Genomic DNA, 21,805 nt, shown 5'->3' with positions numbered 1-21,805 from the left:
CCTTGACAGGGTGGATATGGAGAGGATGTTTCCTTTTGTGTGAGAATCTGGAACTAGGGGTCATTGTTTAAAAATAAGGGGTTATCAATTTTCAATGGAGATCAGGCAAAATATTTTCACTGAGGGTCTTCCTTAAAAGGTGGAGGATATCTTTAAGGCAGCTCACCTGGGGCTGTTGGACAAACAGGCTGGTAAGAGCTGCAGTGGAGAGAGATCAAGGAATGGCAGAGTTGGGTGGAACTTGATGTCATCTATTCTCGCCATGCTATACATTGAGGAGACTGAAACCATCATCTTAATCTCATCCATAAACTCTGCATACTTAGCATTGACACCACCCCCTCCTAATCAAGCTGAGTTAGACTGCTCAAAGCTTTGACGCACGGTTCAACACCAGTTGAGTTTCTTGCCTGGTATTGTCTATCCGAAAACAGTAAACTCTTCAATTATGTATTTCATTGAAAATAACTGGTTTGTTACAATAATGTATCTTCTTGAGATATGGGTATTGTAGGGCAGGCTGAAATTTATAGATCTTCCTTACTTGCCATGAAAAGGCGGTGGGCTGTCTTCTTGAACCATTGCAGTACTTGTGGTGAAAGTACTCGATAGTGCTATTATGTAGAGTTCCAGAAGTTTGATCCAGCAACATTGAAGGAATGATGATACAAGTTCACATCAGTTTGGTATGTGATTTGGGGGGGGAACTGGGTGGCGGTGGTGGTATTCCCATGCACTTGTTGCTCTTGTCCTTGAAAGTTGTATGCTTGCAAGGTAATATCCAGGAAGCCATGGTAAGTTGATATAAGTGCATCCTGTAGATACTGCAGCATTGGTACACTTGTCATGTAGGGGTAGGTGTTTCGACAATGATGAGGTGTCAATGTTCTGGATGATGTTGAATTTCTTGAATTTTGCAATTGAATTGATTCAGGCAGATGAAGAATACTCCATCACACTCTTGACTTATGCCTTGGAAGGAGTCAAGAGGCTTTGGGAAGTCAGAGAATGAATTAATTGCTGCAGGAGACCCAGGCTTTACCTCCTCGAGTAGCTATGATATTTATGTGGTTGGAGTTAGAGTGCTAATCAATTAATGTTGATGGTGAAGTACTTGATAATTGTAATGCCATTAAATGTCAAAAGGAGGTGCTCGGGCTCTCTCTTGTTGGAAGTAGTCATTTCCTACCATTTGTATGATAAGAATATTAGTTGTCACTTATCAGCTGAAGCTAAATATTGTCCAGTTCTTGCTGCTTATAGATATAAAGCTACTTCATTACCAGAGGAACTTTGAATGAAGCTCAAAATTTCAATCATCATAAAACACTATAAATTCTGACTTTATGATGGAGGGAGGGTCATTGATGAAGCAGCTGAAGATAGTTCCGCTTGGAACACCACCCTGAGGAACCCTTGCAACAATGTCCTCAGGCTTAGATATTTGGCCTCCAACAATCACACCCATCATCCTTTGTGCCACTTATTACTGTAGCCACAAAGATTTTCCTCTCATTAGTAGGCCTCATTAGTTCCACACTTGGTCGAATGCTACCTTAATGCGAAGGCCAATTTCATCTCATTTCTAGAACTCAGTTGCTTTATGTGTGTTTGAGTCAATGCTACAATGAGGTCTGGAACCAAGGAATGTTGGCAGAATCCACACCGAGTATCGGTGAGTAGATTATTGGTAAGTGCTGCTTGATAACATTCTTGACAATTCCATCCAGCGCTTAATTGATGATTGAAGTAGTCTGTTAAAGCAGTAATTGGCAGGGTTGGACTTGTCCTTTTTGCTGGACAGGTCATTCCTGGGCAATTTTCTACTTTGTCCAGTATCTGCCAGCGTTTTAGTTCTAATGGAGTGGCTTGAACAGGGGAATGGCGAGTTGTGGAACCTCTGTTCAGCACTATATCTGGGTTGTTGTCAGAGCCTATAGCCTTTGTTGTGTTCATGCACTCCTTTATTTCCTGATAATGGTCTTTATTAGTGTCACAAGTAGGCTACATTAACACTGCAATGAAGTTACTGTGAAAATCCCCGAGTCACCAGACTCCAGTGCCTGTTCGTGTACACCGAGGGAGAATTCAGAATGTCCAATTCACCTAACAAACACATCTTTCGGGACTTTTGGGAGGAAACTGGAGTGAATCAAATTGTTTGAAAAATAGAATTTGTGATGTTGGAGACCTCTGGTGAATACTCAAGAAGGAAGCCCTTCTAGCTGAAGAGATTTGGGGATACTTCAAAGCCCTGTCTTTGCAACCACAAACTGGGCTTTATCATCATTATTGACGGGGATGTTCATCCTTTTACTTATTTATTTGCTCACCACAATGGACGATTGGTGTTGCAGGACTGCAGAACTTCTATTTGATCTATTAGTTGCAGAATTGCTTGGCCGTCTATAGCATGCTGCTTTTGCAGTTTAGTATCCATGTAGTTGTGTGTTGCTACAGATTTCCTGATATCCCTGGTGCTGCTTCGAGCATGTTTTTTGGCATTCAGTGAGTCAGAATTGGCCGCATGTTGATTGATAAAGATGGAGTGAGGGATATACTGAGCCATTAGGTGATACATTATAGTGGAGTAAATCTGCTGACCCACAGTGCCTTAAGGATGGAGGATGACAACACTATGAAAATGAAACTTGATTTCCACAAAGACTGTGAAGCGGTCATTCCTACTATTACAGTGATGGACAGATATAAACTTAAACCCATCTAATAGGTGCAATAAAAATGTTGTCTTAAGTTCAAATAATTAAATCATTGTTTTCTTCCTCAGGTTTTACCTTCCTACAAATTATCTTTTCTCTCATCAATGTAATCATATGTAATATTGTTTACCACTCAGACCACTGTCATCTCCTCATTTATCTGATTATTGTGACTACAGATAAAATCGTTTAAAATTGCACCTAGTTCCTTTTTCTGAAAAAGAGAATTCACCTTTAACTACATTTCTCCTTAACTTTGTCTTTCAGTTACACATGCCGCCTCTTGCGGAGATACCTGTATGTATTGGACAAAATGTATTTCCCCCGCTCTCACTGCACCACGTTGCAACAGTGGTTTTCAACTTGCAGTGACACTGGAGAGGACTTAATATACTTCCCTTGCTCCCACATTCTCAAGTCTTATGCGTCCAGGTTATTAACCTTTGCTGTTCCCATGTACTGTGTTGCATGCTGCAGTTCCCTTTGCCTGATCTTGCATGTTGCTACAATGTTGTACTGTCACTATTGAAACTGTGGTGTCTCCTCTTCCACTTGCAACCCTTAATAAATAATTGGGGGAGCTCCACAATGTCTGTTTCGATGTGCAATGTGATCTGTGCAGTGTGATGCTAATCCATGCAGAACCGAATGCTCCAGATTTAATACCTAATCTGTGTTGAATTGACAAATTTGGTTCAACCATTGCAATTTGGTTTTGGCATTCCAGGATTAGGGAGGAGAGTTGCTATTATCTAATAACTCTTGCTAAGTAATGTTCTATGGTTCTGGACATGATACCATTCCTGGTTGAATAGGCTATTAACTTGTGTATCATACCCAGTGAGCCATCTGGTGATCACAATTACTTTTCCAATTCATTAAAATTTTTTTTAGAGTATCCAATTGTTTTTTTTCCAGTTCAGGGGCACTTTAGCGTGGCCACTCCACCTATCTTGCACATCTTTGGGTTGTGGGGTGAGACCCATGCAGACACGGGAGAATGTGCAAACTCCACATGGACAGTGACCCTGGTCCAGGATCGAACCTGGGACCTTGGTGCCGTGAGGCAGCAGTGCTACCCACTGTGCCACTGTGCTTGCCTCTCTTTTCGAATTAATTGACACAATTGAAAGAGTAATTTGGTGTTTATCTTTAAACCCCTCAAAATGTAGTTGTGGACTGAAGCTGTAATTTTAAATGGTCATAAAACAGCATTTGTTAAGCCTAAATTCTACATACTGAAACTGAACAGCTAAATGTTTAAACAGAAGCTTTGTGAATGTGCTGTATGATTCTAAGATATTAATATCAACAGGGAAAAAGTACTGGGGAAACTTAAGGGACTAAAGTACACCAAGTCTCTGATGGCCAACATTCTAGGGTTCTAAAAGAGAGAGCTTCAGGGCTGTTGGATGTGCTAGTTACGATTTTCCAAAACTCCCTTGATTCGCGAACGGTTCTGTGTATTAGAAATTAGCAAGTGTAACTGCTATTCAAGAAAGGATGGAGAAAGAATAATAATAATCTTTATTGTGACAAGTTGGCTTACATTAACACTGCAATGAAGTTACTGTGAAAAGCCCCTGGTTGCCACATTCCGGTGCCTGTTCGGGTACACAGGGAGATTTCAGAATGTCCAATTCACCTAACAGATCATCTTTCGGGACTTGTGGGAGGAAACCGGAGCACCCGGAGGAATCCCATGCAGACATGGGGAGAATGTGTAGACTCCGCCCAGACAGTGACCCAAGCAGAGAATCGAACCTGGGACCCTGGAACAGTGAAGCTATAGTGCTAACCACAATGCTACTGTGCTGCCCACAAACCCAGAACGACATGCCAGTAGCCTGACATTGGTCATTGGGAAGATGTTGGGATCTAAACGATGCATGATCAGACAAGGTCAGCATGGTTTTGTGAAAGGGAAACAGTATTTGACAAATTTATTAGAGTATTTTAAGATATAACCAGTAGGCTGGATATGGGGAACCAGTATATGTAGTGTTCTAGAATTTCCAATGGGCTTTGGATAACGTGTCATAGAAAAGGTTAATATGCAGAATAAGGACTGTTGGAGGTGGGGAGTGATACATTAGCATGGATGGAGGATGTGTTAATGGACAGGAAGCAGAGATAGATGGGGCATTTTCAAGTTGGCAGGTTTTGGCTAGTGGAGTGCTGCAAAGATCCTCGCTGGGGCCTCCGCTATTTACAACCTATATTAAAAACTTAGATGAAGAAACCGAGCAATATATTTAATTTTACTGAGGATACAATGTTAGGTGAGAATACAAGCTTTGAGGAGGAAATAAAGAGGCTGCAACGAGATACAGGCAGTTAAGTGAATAGGCAAAAAGGCGGCAGATGGAGTGTAATGTAGGGAAGTGAGAGATCATTCACTTTGGTCGTAAGAATAGAAGAGCAGAATGTTTGGTGTGAAGCTTGTAAATATTGATATTCAGAGAGATTTGGCTGTGCTCATGCAAGGAGTACAAAGTTAGCAAGCAGTTAAGGAAGCAAATGCCCTGTAGTCCTTTTTTGCAATGGGATTGGAGTAGAAGAATAAAGCAGTCTTGCTACAGTTGTGTGGGATTTTGGTGAGACCACACCTGGAATTACTGTGTGCAATTTTGGTCTCCATACTTGAGGCAGGATAAACTTGCATTCGAGGCAATACAACAAATCTTCACTAGATTGGTCCCAGGAATGAGCAAGTTGTCTTACGATGAGAGGCTGAGTAAATTGAGTCTATATTCTCTGAAGTTTAGAAAAAGGAGAGGTGATCTCATTAAAAAAAAAACAAGATTATGACGGGGCTTGACAGGGTATATACTGAGTTTGTTTTCTCTGGTTCACATAGGAGGCCTATGTGAAGATGAGGCATGAAGTTTCAGTTGGGGCGCTTGATAGTTACAAGGAAGCGAGGAAGGATCTAAAGAGAGAGCTGAGACGAGCAAGGAGGGGACATGAGAAGTCTTTGGCAGGTAGGATCAAGGAAAACCCAAAAGCTTTCTATAGGTATGTCAGGAATAAAAGAATGACTAGGGTAAGAGTAGGGCCAGTCAAGGACAGTGGTGGGAAGTTGTGTGGGGAGGCTGAGGAGATAAGCGAGATACTAAATGAATACTTTTCGTCAGTATTCACTCAAGAAAAAGATAATATTGTGGAGGAGAATGCTGAGACCCAGGCTATTAGAATAGATGGCATTGAGGTGCGTAGGGAAGAAGTGTTGGCAATTCTGGACAAGGTGAAAATAGATAAGTCCCCGGGGCCTGATGGGATTTATCCTAGGATTCTCTGGGAAGCCAGGGAAGAGATTGCTGAGCCTTTGGCTTTGATATTTAGGTCATCATTGGCTACAGGAATAGTGCCAGAGGACTGGAGGATAGCAAATGTGGTCCCTTTGTTCAAGAAGGGGAGTAGAGATAACCCCGGTAACTATAGGCCGGTGAGCCTAACGTCTGTGGTGGGTAAGGTCTTGGAGAGGATTATAAAAGATATGATTTATAATCATCTAGATAGGAATAATATGATTAGGGATAGTCAGCATGGTTTTGTGAAGGGTAGGTCATGCCTCACAAACCTTATCGAGTTCTTTGAGAAGGTGACTGAACAGGTAGATGAGGGTAGAGCAGTTGATGTGGTGTATATGGATTTCAGTAAAGCGTTTGATAAGGTTCCCCACGGTCGGCTATTGCAGAAAATACGGAGGCTGGGGATTGAGGGTGATTTAGAGATGTGGATCAGAAATTGGCTAGTTGAAAGAAGACAGAGAGTGGTAGTTGATGGGAAATGTTCAGAATGGAGTTCAGTTACGAGTGGCGTACCACAAAGATCTGTTCTGGGGCCGTTGCTGTTTGTCATTTTTATAAATGACCTAGAGGAGGGCGCAGAAGGATGGGTGAGTAAATTTGCAGACGACACTAAAGTCGGTGGAGTTGTAGACAGTGCGGAAGGATGTTGCAGGTTACAGAGGGACATAGATAAGCTGCAGAGCTGGGCTGAGAGGTGGCAAATGGAGTTTAATGTGGAGAAGTGTGAGGTGATGCACTTTGGAAAGAATAACAGGAATGCGGAATATTTGGCTAATGGTAAAATTCTTGGTAGTGTGGATGAGCAGAGGGATCTCGGTGTCCATGTACATAGATCCCTGAAAGTTGCCACCCAGGTTGATAGGGTTGTGAAGAAGGCCTATGGTGTGTTGGCCTTTATTGGTAGAGGGATTGAGTTCCGGAGTCATGAGGTCATGTTGCAGTTGTACAAAACTCTAGTACGGCCGCATTTGGAGTATTGCGTACAGTTCTGGTCGCCTCATTATAGGAAGGACGTGGAAGCCTTGGAACGGGTGCAGAGGAGATTTACCAGGATGTTGCCTGGTATGGAGGGAAAATCTTATGAGGAAAGGCTGATGGACTTGAGGTTGTTTTCGTTAGAGAGAAGAAGGTTAAGAGGTGACTTAATAGAGGCATACAAAATGATCAGAGGGTTAGATAGGGTGGACAGCGAGAGCCTTCTCCCGCGGTTGGACGTGGCTATCACGAGGGGACATAGCCTTAAATTGAGGGGTAATAGATATAGGACAGAGGTCAGAGGTGGGTTTTTTACGCAAAGAGTGGTGAGGCCGTGGAATGCCCTACCTGCAACAGCAGTGAACTCGCCAACATTGAGGGCATTTAAAAATTTATTGGATAAGCATATGGATGATAAGGGCATAGTGTAGGTTAGATGGCCTTTAGTTTTTTTCCATGTCGGTGCAACATCGAGGGCCGAAGGGCCTGTACTGCGCTGTATCGTTCTATGGTTGGGGACAGTTTCAGAATAAGGGGCTGATCATTTAGGACTGAGATGAAAATATATTTCCTCATTCAAAGAGTTAAATATCTTCCATTTCTCTACCCCAGAAGGCTGTGGATGTGCCATAATTAAGGCTGAGATAGATTGTTGGTGTCTCAATGAAGCAAAGGATATGAGAAGTGGGCATGAGAGTTGAAGCCAAGATCAGCCATGATCCTATTGAATGGTGGAGCAAGGTCAACAGGCTGTTTGATCAAATTTGAAATTACTTGGGAGATGAGGTTAAGAATGCCCATGATTGTCCATAAGCAAACTAATGCTTAATTGATCCTCTGTGTTCATTCCAGTATGCCTACTGCTCTAAATGGACAAAAGTACGAGTTCCACACATGATAACTGTCTGGCAAATTATCATAACGATGAAGGCATGCAAAGAAAATCTGGGATTTGATCATAGAATTTACAGTGCAGAAGGAGGCCATTCGGCCCATCGAGTCTGCACCGGCTCTTGGAAACAGCAGCCTACCCAAGGTCAACACCTCCACCCTATCCCTATAACCCAGTAACCCCACCCAACACTAAGGGCAATTTTTGGACACGAAGGGCAATTTATCATAGCCAATCCACCTAACCTGCACATCTTTGGACTGTGGGAGGAAACCGGAGCACCTGGAGGAAACCCACGCACACACGGGGAGGATGTGCAGACTCCGCACAGGCAGTGACCCAAGTCGGAATCGAACCAGGGACTCTGGAGCTGTGAAGCAGTTGCGCTATTCACAATGCTACCGTGCTGCCCACCATTTGTACTGTGCAAGTATACCATTTGGAGTAAAATGAGAAAAGGACTTGTGTTTATATAGAAATAAAGTACTGCAGATGCTGGAAATCTGAAACAAAAACTGAAAATGCTGGTAATACTCAACAGGTCAGCATCTGTGGAGAGAAAAACAGTTAACATTTCAGGCTGATGCCTCTTTACTCGCACTAAGATATACATGCAATAGGAGTCACTCGGTAATTAGATTGGACCATTTTTCACATTGTAGAACCCGAGATTTATTAAGATACACTACTAAACTCTCAACCCCTGAAGGCTCACCCTCTCCTACGTGCATCCAGACGAGAGTTTTTAAACTGTGGAGCGTTCTCTGTTAATGGGGAAACTCCGCCCCCGATTACTGAAAATGCCCCCCCTACAGTCCGGAAAATTGACATGTCTTCAGGCCGATCCGCAGGACCCTTTGTCTGTTTTGCCTGCTGTTGGCGGTCTATACCTGTGTATAACTGACCGGTGAGCGGCGCTTCCACACTAAGCGTCGAGGCTGGACCAGCAGGGCTAATGTCGGAGGCGGAGCAGACGCGGATATCAGCTTTGGTGTTGATGCCGTGGATCTGTGACTCCTGCAGCTGGATGTGCATGTCGGAGTCCGAGACAGGATCCGAGAAAACGGAGTCTGGCATCTCAACTCCCTGGCCGTCGATGGTCCCCCACCACGGACTACCACCAATGGTAGCTTAGCGGATTGGTGCCCAGAAATCACCGGTACCTGGGCGATGCCCTCAATGGTCAGTGGCTCTCCGGTGTAAGTGCCCAACTTGGCCTCGAGTGTCAATATGTGGAGGCCAGTGCGGATGCCCTCAAATATGCGACGCCTGATCACGGACACAGCTGCTCCAGTACCCAGCTCCATGTCGATGGGATGCCCATTGACCAAAAGGGACACTTGAATTGTGGCAACTCGGGGTGCCGTAACAGTGTGGAGTTGTTGATAAGGATCCTCCTTGTGGTCAACGACATAGTAGGCCCTGTCACGAGGGGGCTGGAACCGGTTGGAGGGGCAGCAGGCAGGCATGTCGTCGCATGACCCACTGGTCCTTGATGTCTGCCTGTGCTCCTCTGCTCCACAGATTTGTCCCTGCGCTCTGCGGTTGCTCTGCAGCGACAATCACCATAATTTGGGCAGGCACCCCACAGCCAGGACTCCCAATCCTCTGGCTGGGACGGATCTTGCCGGCATCTTTCGGACTGCCCTGATTCAGTACTTTAATCCTTTATAGCTCTTGGACTCCCAGCTCCTCGCTCTCGTGGAAGATGACAATCTCAATTGCCCGTTGCAAAGTCAGCATGATTTTGGTTATTGACTTTTTCTGCGTGGCAGCCTCCTGGATCCCGCAGACAAAATGGGGTCGTAAAGGGATTTGTTCAGGGTAGGCCCAAACTTGCAAGTCTCAACCAACCTCCTAAAAGGTGTCAAAAAAAATCACTGTTTGATTCATCTTGGACTTGTGTGGCCAAGTGGAATTGGTGAACCACAAATGGCAGTTTTGGGCTTAAGTGGTCTTCCACCAATGCTGCAAAAGATCGGGAGTCGGGTGTGTCCAGTGTGTCAATCTTCTGATAAGTGCATACGTTGGCCCGCCAACCGCAGTTAGTAGAGTTACGGGCTGGGATTCTCCGATCCCTCATTGGGTCGGAGAATCTCGGGGTGTGGGGGGGGGGTGTGGGGGGATACCGCCCCGCCCCTCAGACACCGGGCCGCCGATTCTCCGACGACCAGAGAAGCGGCGGCAATTGCGCCGGCGCGGTAGCCACGGCACTGGTCGGGGGCCGTTGAAAATGCCCCCCCCCCCCCCCCCCCAGTGATTCTCCGTGCTCGACGGACCGAGTCTCGCCAGCATCGTTTACGCATGGTCCTACTGGTGGACCTCTGCGTTCTGGCTGTGGGGGCCGTCCTGGTGGGGGGGTGGAGGAGATGACTCCAGGGGTGGGGGGGGGGGGGGGCCTTCACGGTGGCCAGGCCCGAGATCGGGGGCAACCGATCGGCGGGCGGATTCATTCCCGGGGGGGGGCTATTTTCTTACGCGTCGGGCCCCTGTAGGGCTCCGCCATGTTGTCCGCGGGCCGGCGTGGAGACTGCCGTGGCGTAAATACGTGGACCAGCGCCAGACGTGGCATGCGCATGCCTGGACCCGCGCCGGCCGTTGCGTGCGCATGCCTGGACCCTCGCCAGCCGTGGCGCACATGCGCGGATCCGCGCAGACCGTGTAGGGCCGGCTTTCGGCGCCGGGGCAACGCACAGCACTCCGGCGCCGTTCTAGACCCCTACGAAGGGGTGAATGCCTGGGCCTGGAGGCCCATTGATGCCAGCGTCGCTCGCGCCGGTTTTGGCACCTGCAACAACACTTGGCCGGGATTTCGGAGAATCCCGTCCATGGTCTGCCGTTCTCTCCAATTATGGCGTTGGTTCAGAAAAAAAATTACATACGCTCTACATATCGTTACTCACATCGAAGGCCTCCAACCTTCCTATGTGAGGCTTCTCGGTCGGTTTAGCAAAGCCTTTGGCAGCTTAGACAGAATGGTCTGGGCGTGTAAGTCGCGGTACTGACATCAGCTCCACTTCAGCCTCATCACAAGTGTGGAATCCGACGGGTGAGAAACACTCATGGGATGCACAGTAGGATGCAGAGAAAGAGATTTATTAAAATGGACTACTAAACTCTCATGCCCGAAGGGTCACCCTCCCGACCTGCACCCAGGGTGGGGTTTTTAAAATGTGCAGTGTTCCTTTTTAAGGGGGAAGTTCCACCCCCAATTACCAGGGAGTTCATACTCACTCATTATGAGTTAATGGGAACTGGATGGTGTACACTCCCCTACATCCCAGGGGGTCATAACACTAGATTGAGTGTTTTGCCTGGCTAGACGATTCAACCATATTCAACCTTGCAATCCACCACAGCCAGGCTCAATCCTATTATTGTTTGTACATGCCCATTACCCTGCAAGGATCAATAGACAGAGATCGTTGGTCAGTCGTGGGAATCTGACTGATTTTACTTCCCTAATTTCTAGCCCATAGGTCTCCTAATCCGATGCCATCAAAGACCTCCCTGATCTGAAAGGCTTTGTACCTACATTTACCCCTGAAATGTTCAAATACTCGTGATTTCCATTTGTAAAGAACTGTGAGACCATCTTGTTGGTCAGTGGTCTGAAGCTCAGGAATTAAATGTCTTTTGCTCCTAAATTACAGTTGACATGGCAGTATGTTATTGTGATTGCGTTCCAGAAAAAAAAACATGCATTTTAAATGCAGCAGATGTATTCCTTTTATCCAGCAAGCTTTGCAGAATAATCCTGTGCATTAACCTTTTCATAAAGTGGAGTTCATCCTCATTAAATTTGGGTGCACAGAGTCTTCAGAGAATCATAGAATCACTGCAATACAGAAGGAGGCCATTCAGCCCATTGAGTCTGCACCAGCTCTTCAATTGAAGGGTGCATAGAAAGCATCCCATCTGACTGCATCACAGCCTGGTATGGCAACTGCTCGACCCAAGACCGTAAGAAACTACAGAGTCATTGATAGATCTGTACTTGGTTAATATATCTTATGTGTCGCCGCACTCATATATTACTCGACAGAACATAAAACTGAGCTTCATGCATCGAGTAAATTGTAGCTTTATTCAGTCAATTTTAAAATGTCTCTAGATCAGGTCAGTTTGCTTGTAAATGCAGAGTTTTAGGAAGTTCATTTTGTCCAAGCAAACACAGATGACTGAGTAGAATTCAATACAGATTACAGTTCTTGATAATTTCTTCCAATCAAAATACTCAATACAGAGAAGTTGGAAATAAACAAAATGGCTTTCAAAGCAAAGCACAGGTAATAGTTTCAGAAATGAAGTAAGATGATCCCGGGATGAATTATTCAAAACCGGCACCTAGCTTTGAAGTAATTGCTATCATCAATGTTCTGTCCCCCTTTTTTTTATAAAAGTTTTTTATTGGATTTTTGAACAAAGTATATTTACAGTTATGTACACAGAATAAAATTTATATACATAGAAGAGAAGAAAACTAAAGAGAAAAAAAACTGGTATGATATTGTGCACTAGCTCAATAACAGCAACTCTGTACAGTTAGCAATATTATTTTAAACACATAAATAGGCACCAGTTTGTTGGGGGGTGGGGGTGGTGGAACTGGGGAGGTACATATACATTTGGGTTATTGGTTAAGTCCAATTCAGAGAGGGCAATACGGGAATGGATCTGGTGTTAGTGTTGTTACTTGCTTCTCCCGGACGGTTTTCGCTGCCGTTGTCGTCTCGTGTTCACCTCTGCTTCGGCCGTTTGTCCCATCTTTCGCCAATATTTTCCTTGCTCTCTGTTCCTGTGTTTGCCAAGTTTATTATTGTTTCCCGTGCTCTACCTCCGGCTATCATTCCCTTGCCTCACCCCCCCCCCCCCCAGCTCCCCTCTATTGTTCCCTGTCTCCTCCCTCTCTCCCTTCCCCCCCCCCCCCCCCCCATCCTTCTCCTGTGGTTCGTCTTTCTTTTCTTTTGGGTCTAACTGCCCCCCCCCCCCCCCCAGTCCATTCCTCCCTCTCATGCTTTGGCTGCTTTCCCCTGATTCTTGGCCACCTGGCTAGTCTTCTGCTTGTTCGTTGGCCACAAACAGGTCCCGGAACAATTGGGTGAATGGCTCCCACGTTCTGTGGAAGCCGTCGTCTGACCCTCGGATGGTGAATTTGATTTCCTCCATTCGGAGAGATCCTGAGAGGTCGGACAGCCAGTCTGCAGCTTTGGGTGGTGCTGCCAACGGCCAACTGAACAGGATTCTATAGCGGGCAGTCAGGCAGTTCTGTCCCCTTTCTGGCTGTGATTGGGCCATAATAATTATAGTTATTCAATTCGATTGAAATGTCTGTCCATCAAATTTTGATGTGGTGCGACAGATATTTCATTCCCACCAAACTTCATCCGTTGTCATGAAAACTGGACTAGGAACGTTGCCCAGATTTTCATACTTACAAATGTGTCCTTGCTTCTGTCTGGCCTGTTTTAATCTGATCATTCTCATGCTATTCAGCAGTTCTCACTGTCATGTTTGAACTATGTGACCTTAATAAACCATTTTAATAAACTATTTTAATTCTGAACCATTTCTTCCTTTAAACTTACTCTATAATAAGTTAGATTTCTATCAGTCATATACACAGCCAAATCCATCACGCGAACCTGCCTCCCATCCATTGACTCTGTCTACAACTCTGTTGCCTTGGGAAAATGGGCAGCATAATCAAAGAACCCTCCCACATGGCTACTCACTCTTCCAACTTCTACCATCAGGCAAGAGATACAAAAGTCTGAGACTGAGAGCACGCACTAACAGATTCAAAACAGCTTCTTCTCTGCTGTTGCCAGACTCCTGAATGACCCTCTTCTGGACTGATCTGATCTCTTCACCCATTTTGTCTGCTGAGTAGTACTGCACTGCTGCATGCTTCACACGATGCCTGTATCTGTGTATTTACAATGTGTATTTATGTATGTCCTATATTTTCTTTTCATGTATGGAATGATCTGTCTGGATTGCATGCGGAACAGTACTGTTCACTGTACCTCTGTACACGTGACAAAACAAATCCAAATCATATTGAGCACTCTACGATGTCCACCCCACCCTATAATCCCATGACCTAACCTCCACATCCCTGGACATTAAGGGGCAATTGAACCTGAGACTTATGGTTAATGTTACTTATTATTACACCAGCAATTCCTTAACCAACCTATCACAAGGAGAGCATGCAGATACGAGAAACAGTTGCTTTCCCTTTTTCCCTCCCACAATTAATTCTCAACAAAAGCAATTATTAACCTTCTGGTGAATTATGTGATGAAACAGAAGGCTTGCTAATTGCCAGCTTTTGAGAATTTAAAATGATAGAACTCTAAATTTGTAAGAAATTAATTTTATTTGTTACGACACCCTGGGCAAATGTGCAGTCAATTCCAGCCCCACTCATAACGGAGTCACACCACAAGTGAATGACCCAATAATTCTTATAAAAATTCCCGAAGTCTTTGGCCATTGGTTGCCCAATAATTGTACTCATCAGATTTGTAAGTAGAAGCACAATTACTGTTCATTGAGAACACAAATAATGATGAAATATGCAGTGAATGCAACTCAAAAACAAGCAAGCTAACCTACTATCCCCTTTAACTATCCCACCCTCTACCCCACACACAAGAAAGACGCACACAGGGAGGGGTGAAAATCATAAGGGTGTAGGTCAAAAGATATGGGGTGGGATTCTCCCAGCCCCGCGCCGGGCCGGAGAATCCCCGCAAAGGGGCCACGTCGCCCTGACGCCGGCACGCGATGCTCCGCGGATGGACCGAGCACCCGTAGGAAAAGAGCCGAGTCCCGCCGGTGCCGTTCTAACCTGCTCTGGGCCAGTGGGACCTCGGCGTATAAGGGTCGGGTGGCGGCCTGTTTGGGGGGGGAGGGGGGCGATGTGGCCAGGCCCACGATCGGGACCCATCAATCGGCGGGCCGGCCTCTGTGGCTGGGAGACTCCTTTCTTGCACGACGGACCCTGCAGCCCTGTTCCATGTTGCTTTGGGCCCCGCACATTGAAGGAGCACTGGCGCCACTGCTAATGTCCTTGTTGGCGCCAGCGCAACTGCACATGCGCAGATCCCACGGCGTCCAGTTCGCGCCAGGATCTGCAGGTGGAGCGGCGCGAACCGCTACACCGCTGTGCTGGCCCCCTGTAGGGGCCAGAATGGGAGCGGCCCATTCACACCGTCGTAAAACGCGACGGCGTTTACGACGGCGACAGCGTTTATGACGCGACGGCGTGGACACTCTGCCGTGGGATTGGAGAATCCCGCCCAAGAATCTTTGCTTCAAATGGTGAGTAGCAGCATGCTTTCTCCACAGTATGCATGTGGATTAATGTCTCTGGTGTATTGCCTGCAATGATCGTCCTTGCAGTTTAGCAATATTAATCTCAGCTTCTCCAGGAGAGGCCCCTTGCTTCACATCCAGCTTTGCTTCCAGGCATTTGCCTTTTCTGAAGAAAGAATTGGTCGGTTCATGCCAGCCTTTTCTGCAGAGAGTTGGTTCTCAATCTGGCATTTTCGTGAGAATCAGCTGGTCATTTCTGGAGAGAGATATCAGATTCTGAACCTTTCATGCACCCCCTATAATGGTTCTGTAAACCGATTAATTCGGGCTTTCTGCCAGGTCAGAAACACAATCTTTCTGGAAAAAGAGAGTGGGCCTTCCCTCTAAGCTGCCAAAACAAAACTGAAAGCTCTTTAGGTCTCTGAACCATTTCTGTGGGATCAGACCCTATCACCATCTGATACCAGACAGACCACAGCCTCTGGCCAATTCATTGGCCACCAGCCACAGCAATCAAACTGAGTCAACACTGAGGCCAGCCAATCTCCAATCACCAGTCTAAAACAGCACAACCTTCTGGACTTTGCTTGTTTGAATTAAAGGCTGCACCTTGCAGGCTGTTTTGCTGTAAAGTCGCAGGGCTACTCAACATCCATCGATCGAAAGTGCAATGGCAAAAATAAAAGAAAAGGGGAAACAAGGGAATAGACAGAGAATAAACAAGAAGGAACATGAAGGACTCTTACGTATTAAAGCAATGCCTCAATCGGAGAGATCAGCGCAACAGAAACACAGATGTAGATTATTTGGCTACTTGAATCTGCTCATTCAATCTTGTTGATCAGTAGCCTGAAGTCAGGGAAAATCTCTCTCTACTTCCTAAAGTTGGTTGTATGAGAACAGTAATTTTTAATCCAGACAAATGTATTCAGAAGATATGCATTTGGTGTTTTCCTAATGGTATATTTTGTTTGCCTCCAAAAACTGGGACAGTGGGTGCTGAACTTGACGCACACCACTCAATTCAAACTTTCCAATTTCATTATTGTTTTAAGCAGGTTGCTGTAGCTTTGACCAATTCTAACTTGCAAGCCCTGTAATGATGCATGCTGTTCCTTATGTATCTTGTTATGCATTATGTGTTTGCATGTTGCATTTTATTGAACTGTTTATTCTTACTCGTGTCAGGCTGCCAACAATATAACCGTAGTTCATTGGCATATTGTGTACATAGTTATGTTGGAAGTTGGCGGATTTTTATATGTTATTTTAAAATGCAGAATAATTGCCATGCACAAGTCCAGGGTTGATTGATTGATTTATTTGTTTCTTCCCTTTTCTACATGTGCCTCAGTGATACTGTGTGAATTTCACGAAGGATTAATATATACATAAAAGAGGAAGTGTATCCTGCTGAAATTTGGATAGAATAATAGGCCAGGATTTTATGACACACAGTGGCAGGCTTTCCCACCTGAGGTCAGCTGGTGGGACCTTCCATCCTGCCACAGTCTATGGTGTTTTGCCTGAATTGTCCGCCCCGCCACATGGGACCCGCTGTGGGGTATCGACGGCAGAAAGGGCCAGAAAATCCTACTCATAGAAAATAGCAGTATTGGTTATTTGGCCCTTCAAGCCTGCCGCACAATTCAGTATGATCATGGCTGATCCTTTATCTCAATGTGATACTCCCACTCTCTCCCCGTACCACTTGAAACCTTTGTGTCTAGAAGTCTTATCTATTTCCTTAAACACATTCAGTGCCTTGCCGCCCAGAGCATTGTGCAGTAGAGAATTTCACACGTTCCCTATCATTGGAGTGAAGAAATTTCTCCTCATCTCAGTCCTAAATGGCCTACCCTATATCCTGAGACTGTGACTGCTTGTTCTAGAACCCCAGCCAGGGTGAACATCGTCCCTGCATCTAGTCTGTTCAACCCTGTCAGAATTTTGTGTTTAAATGAAACCCCCTCTCATTCTTCTAAACTCCAGTGAATACAGGTGCAGTTGATCCAATCTCTCCTCATACGACAATCCTGCCATCCCGGGAATCAGTCTGGTGAACCTTTGCAGCATTCCCTCTAAGGCAAGTATGTCCTCCTTGAGTAAGAAGACCAAAACTGCACACAATACTCCAGGTGTGGTCTCAAAAAGGCCCTGTACAGCTGCAGAGAGACATCCTTGCTCCCCTACTTAAATCCTCTTGCAATGAAAGAAGGCCAACATAGCATTTGCCTTCCTAACTACTTGTTGTACCGCATGCTTGTTTTCAGTGGCTGGTCTACAAGGGCATCCAGGTCCTTTGTATTTCAACATTTCCCAATATGTAATTCTCTGTACAATGTTTAAGATTGTCTCTGAAGTTCTTAGTCTGCCATTACTGTTGCATTTAATGCAACTAATAAAACGTTTGGCAGCATGTTTTGATTACTTCAGTTCAAAATTCAGTTATACTACAGGACTAATTGCAAACTGACACAGCTTAAAAGAATCATACAGCAGTAGTTCTACTTTTGAACCTTACCCAAAGAAGAGGTTTATACTAGACAACAACGTAGGAATATTTCTAGATATGTAGGCAGAATGTCAGCAACCAGTAAGATTTGGACAAGCATTGCTAAAAATACTCATTTACCTTTGCTCCTGCTGATACTTTGATGGTGGGACCAAGATGAAAAAACATGTTTACTCAGTTTGCATTGCAGTACTCCTTCTGAAACGGAGAACTTTAATACAGATGGATTAATAACCTGAGTTAGAGGACTATAAATGTTTTTTGGAACAAAAAATTGCCTCCAATCATTATGTCATCACTGGTGCAGAAATGTTACTTTAATAATAATAATAATAATAATCGCTTATTGTCACGAGTAGGCTTCAATGAAGTTACTGTGAAAAGCCCCTAGTCACCACATTCCGGCGCCTGTTCGGGGAGGCCGGTATAGGAATTGAACCCGCAATGCTGGCATTGTTTTGCATTGCAAGCCAGCTATTTAGCCCACTGTGCTAAACCAGCCCCTTTTATGATCTCAACGGAGGAAATTCAGTAAATGTGAACTACTTTAGGCTGCCACTATGTAGCAGTTTCAAAGCACTTATCATAGTGATAAACGGGAATGCAAAGGCACAGGAAAGTCAATAGATATATTTTAGAATGTGTAACATATAGTTTTGAACAGACTTAAGTATTTCTTTAAATTGAAGTTGGAGCAGTATATAATTATAAAAAACAGCATTGTTCTTAAAATTATAGCATGTTATGGCCAAAGGTCATTCTGATAAAATATTCACTTATCATCAGAGACTGACATATCACATAGAGTCGTGACAATAGTAGAGTGCAGGTTTGATCTGTTGTGTTCCAAATCTCAGCTGAACTACTGTGCAAGTTAAGGCCCATTGGAACAGCGGAAATAATCAGTTTGTAATGCTGTTGTCTGTCTCCTTGTGTGCCAAGCATTAGTTAGAGAATCGCCTATGGGTTTCTCTTCCTTCTCACACACTGTTACCTCTGGTTTTCTCCTATCATGGTCCCTAGCTATCCTTGATCTCATTCTTTTTCTCATCTACATGCTGCTCCTTAGCAATATTCACCAAAGGCACACCATTGATTTCAACCCGTATGCTGATGTCCCAACTTTAACACCTCCACCACCTCCCCCAACCCCTACGTTGTCTCTAAATTGGCAAACCTGTCTGGCATCCAGAACTGGATGAGCAGACATATCTTCCACTAAATACTGGGAAGACCAGAGCAATTGTCTTCGGTCCCCACCACAAATACTGTTCCCAAGTCGCCGACTCTATCCCTCTCTCTGGCAACTGTTTGAGGCTGAACCCTAGTGTCATAGTTGATCCTGAAATGTGATTCTGACAACACAGCGATGCCACTACTAAAGACCACCTGTTTCCATCTCTGTAACATCACCTGACTCGATCCTTGCCGAAGCTAATCTGCTGCTGAAACCCTCTTTCACGCCTTTGTTATCTCTAGATGACTATCTCAACACGTTCCTGGCTGATCTCACATGCTATGTTCTCTGTAATTTTGAGGTAATGTAAGTCTAAGCTTGCACCAAGTCCTCTGTTTGGTGATCTGAATTGGCTCTCAGTTAAGCAATGTCTTGATTTTCAAAATTCTCATTCTTGTCTTCAAATCCCTCCATGATCTATCTCTGCCATCGCCTCCAGACCCATGACCCTCAGAAATTTGCCCTGCTCCAATTCTGGCTTCCTCAGCAAACCCAATTTGAATTGTCCTAACATTGACAGCCATGATGTGGAGATGCTGGTGTTGGACTGGGGTGGGCACAGTAAGAAGCCTTACAACACCAGGTTAAATCCTACAGGTTTGTTTGGAGTCACTAGCTTTCGGAGCGCAAAGTGAGTGAAAGCTAGTGACTCCAAACAAACCGGTTGGACTTTAACCTGGTATTGACAGCCATGTCTTCAGATGTCAAAGCCCTAAAGCTTTGGAATTCCTTTCCTAAATCTCTTTACACCTCTTTCTGTGCTGTAAAAGCTTTATGGCTCTTTAAGATACCTCTTAAAACCTGCCTCCTTGCCCAAGCTCTGTCCTAATATTATCTTGCATACCTTGGTGACAATTGTTGTTTAAGACTCCTGTGAATTACCTTGGGATATTTTATTACGAGAAATACAAGTTATGGTTGTTTGTTTTAAAATGGCAATACTAAGCCTGTGAAAGCATATCTGCCTAGGGCCCTGGAAGGAGAGTGTAAAAAAACAAATAATGTATTCCTTTTTATTCACTTATTAGAATGGATTATTGTATGTTTGGACTTTGGTTGAGGACAGGTTTCAGTTTGACTCTGATGATCTCCGTGGTTGATAGCCCAATGGTATTTACCACCTAGAAGAAGAGCTACAAGGCTACAGTGCAAGGGGGCAACCGGTACCCATTGAATTGAGGCCTCCAATAATTCAAGATCCTCAAGAAAGGAAGGAGTGGTGAAACCTGGGGATTGGGCAATTTTTAAAATTATATTTTTGAAATCCATGAACAATAATTCAAAGTGATATTTCAAATGGTGTTTTTCAGGTACATAAATTGTTAATTCTAAATGATGTAACCTGAGTTGTTTGTTCTTATTCATAAAACTATAATTTAAGTTAGTTAGATCAAGGCAAGTTAAAGTTGCCATGATCACGGGCTGCTTTCTCCTTTTGAGGGGAGAACTGACAGGTGGTGATTTAACCTGAGTATCACCGCACCTCAGGCGAGGTGCAAGGTTGAGAAGGCAGTCCATCATTATCAACCTTTAATTATATATTCCAATTGATTACTATGAAGTAAATGTTAATGAATTTGGGTGCTACTGTTTAATCTTTGGATCATTGAAATGTTGACGGTTCTTGAATTACAGTGTGACCTCATTTCTATTTGAATATTGATCCCTTGAACCAACTTCAATGGCAACCATTCGCTTAACTCTGGTAGTAATGAAAGTGCTTTTGAAATGAAACATTATTTGCTAAGCGAGCACTGTAATGAAGGGATTCCATAGTTTTATCAGTTGTTGAATCCAATTCTTCAGATAAGTTTAGAGATAGGGCCTGCTGTTTGTAAGGCAGTATGAAAATGTTAATTCCGACAATGTAGAAAATATTGAATACTTCGAATTCATTGCAATGGAGTAATTAAATGTTAAAGTTTCAATCAATTATATCATAAACACTAGAATATGTTAGGCTGACACTTGAATCCTGCTTCAAAAACAGTTCAGCGTACTCACTTTAATTTCTTTGAAATACAAGCTCAAGATTTTATAATAGTGATGAAGTGAGAGTGACTGCCCTACTTGTTTGTCATTAATGATGAAGTGAATTCTCCTTCAGTTACATGTGCAGGAAACTGAATTCTTACTCCTCAGCTCTCGCAAATGCCTGCATACCTTCAACCTCGGCTCTTCCCTAAGTTAAGTACAACCAAACAGAACTTTTATGTACTACTCAACCCTGATCTCTGTACCTTTTCTGCATCGGCAGATTATCCAGACCTCCTTCTTCCACCTGTCAAGCAAACGTTGGCCTATTTTCCTCCACCCATCCCAAACTGCAGCTCATTGAGAATTTGGTTGGCCATATCCTGGCCCATAGTAAGTCTTACCTGCTTTCCATTCCTATCCTTGCAAAGCTCTCTTTGTTTTCCATGCCCAGAAAATTAGTGTTGAAAATCCATTCCCTGTTGTCAGTTAGTGACCCCACGTCATTTGAGGTCCTCCCACAATCCCACCACAGCTGCTATTTGCAGAAATTGAAGCTGGATCTTACTTTTTAGCTGTCTGTTTACTTAATTTGACACTTATTTCTTTGCAAAATATTACATGTTCTACTTAATGAAATGAGGTGATACATCCTCTATATTTTTTAAAAAGGAGTAAACTTTAAACATTTATTTAAATGTCACTTGCAATTCAAGAATACCTCTGTATATTGACTTTGTTCTTGAATGTACATTTGACAGGTGTGTTTTTCTTTTAGATTAAAGTTCATAAGCAATACCTCTTAATGTTGCTGATGCAGGGTTGCAGAAATACATATTTGTTGCTAAGCAT

At 44.2% G+C, this 21,805-nt stretch overlaps 1 protein-coding gene across 4 annotated transcripts in view; it reads left to right on the top strand.

The window, feature by feature from the left end:
• The window catches only part of dym (dymeclin), a 536,995-nt gene that overhangs the window by 286,688 nt on the left and 228,502 nt on the right, over positions 1-21,805 (top strand). Inside the window, exon 14 of one of the 4 annotated variants that reach the window (XM_038790499.1) lies at positions 2,988-3,152. The exons of the other annotated variants lie outside the window; for them this stretch is intronic. Within the exon in view, the coding sequence (XP_038646427.1) occupies positions 2,988-3,152 (165 nt within the window). The remainder of the gene's footprint in view (positions 1-2,987; positions 3,153-21,805) is intronic. 4 annotated transcript variants of the gene reach the window in all.

The sequence above is a fragment of the Scyliorhinus canicula genome, chromosome 3 (genome assembly GCF_902713615.1).
Source record: "Scyliorhinus canicula chromosome 3, sScyCan1.1, whole genome shotgun sequence".
In the NCBI taxonomy this organism is placed as follows: Eukaryota; Metazoa; Chordata; class Chondrichthyes; order Carcharhiniformes; family Scyliorhinidae; genus Scyliorhinus; species Scyliorhinus canicula.
The sequence above is the reverse complement of the archived record's forward strand: the minus strand, read 5'-3'. Positions and strand labels throughout refer to the sequence as shown.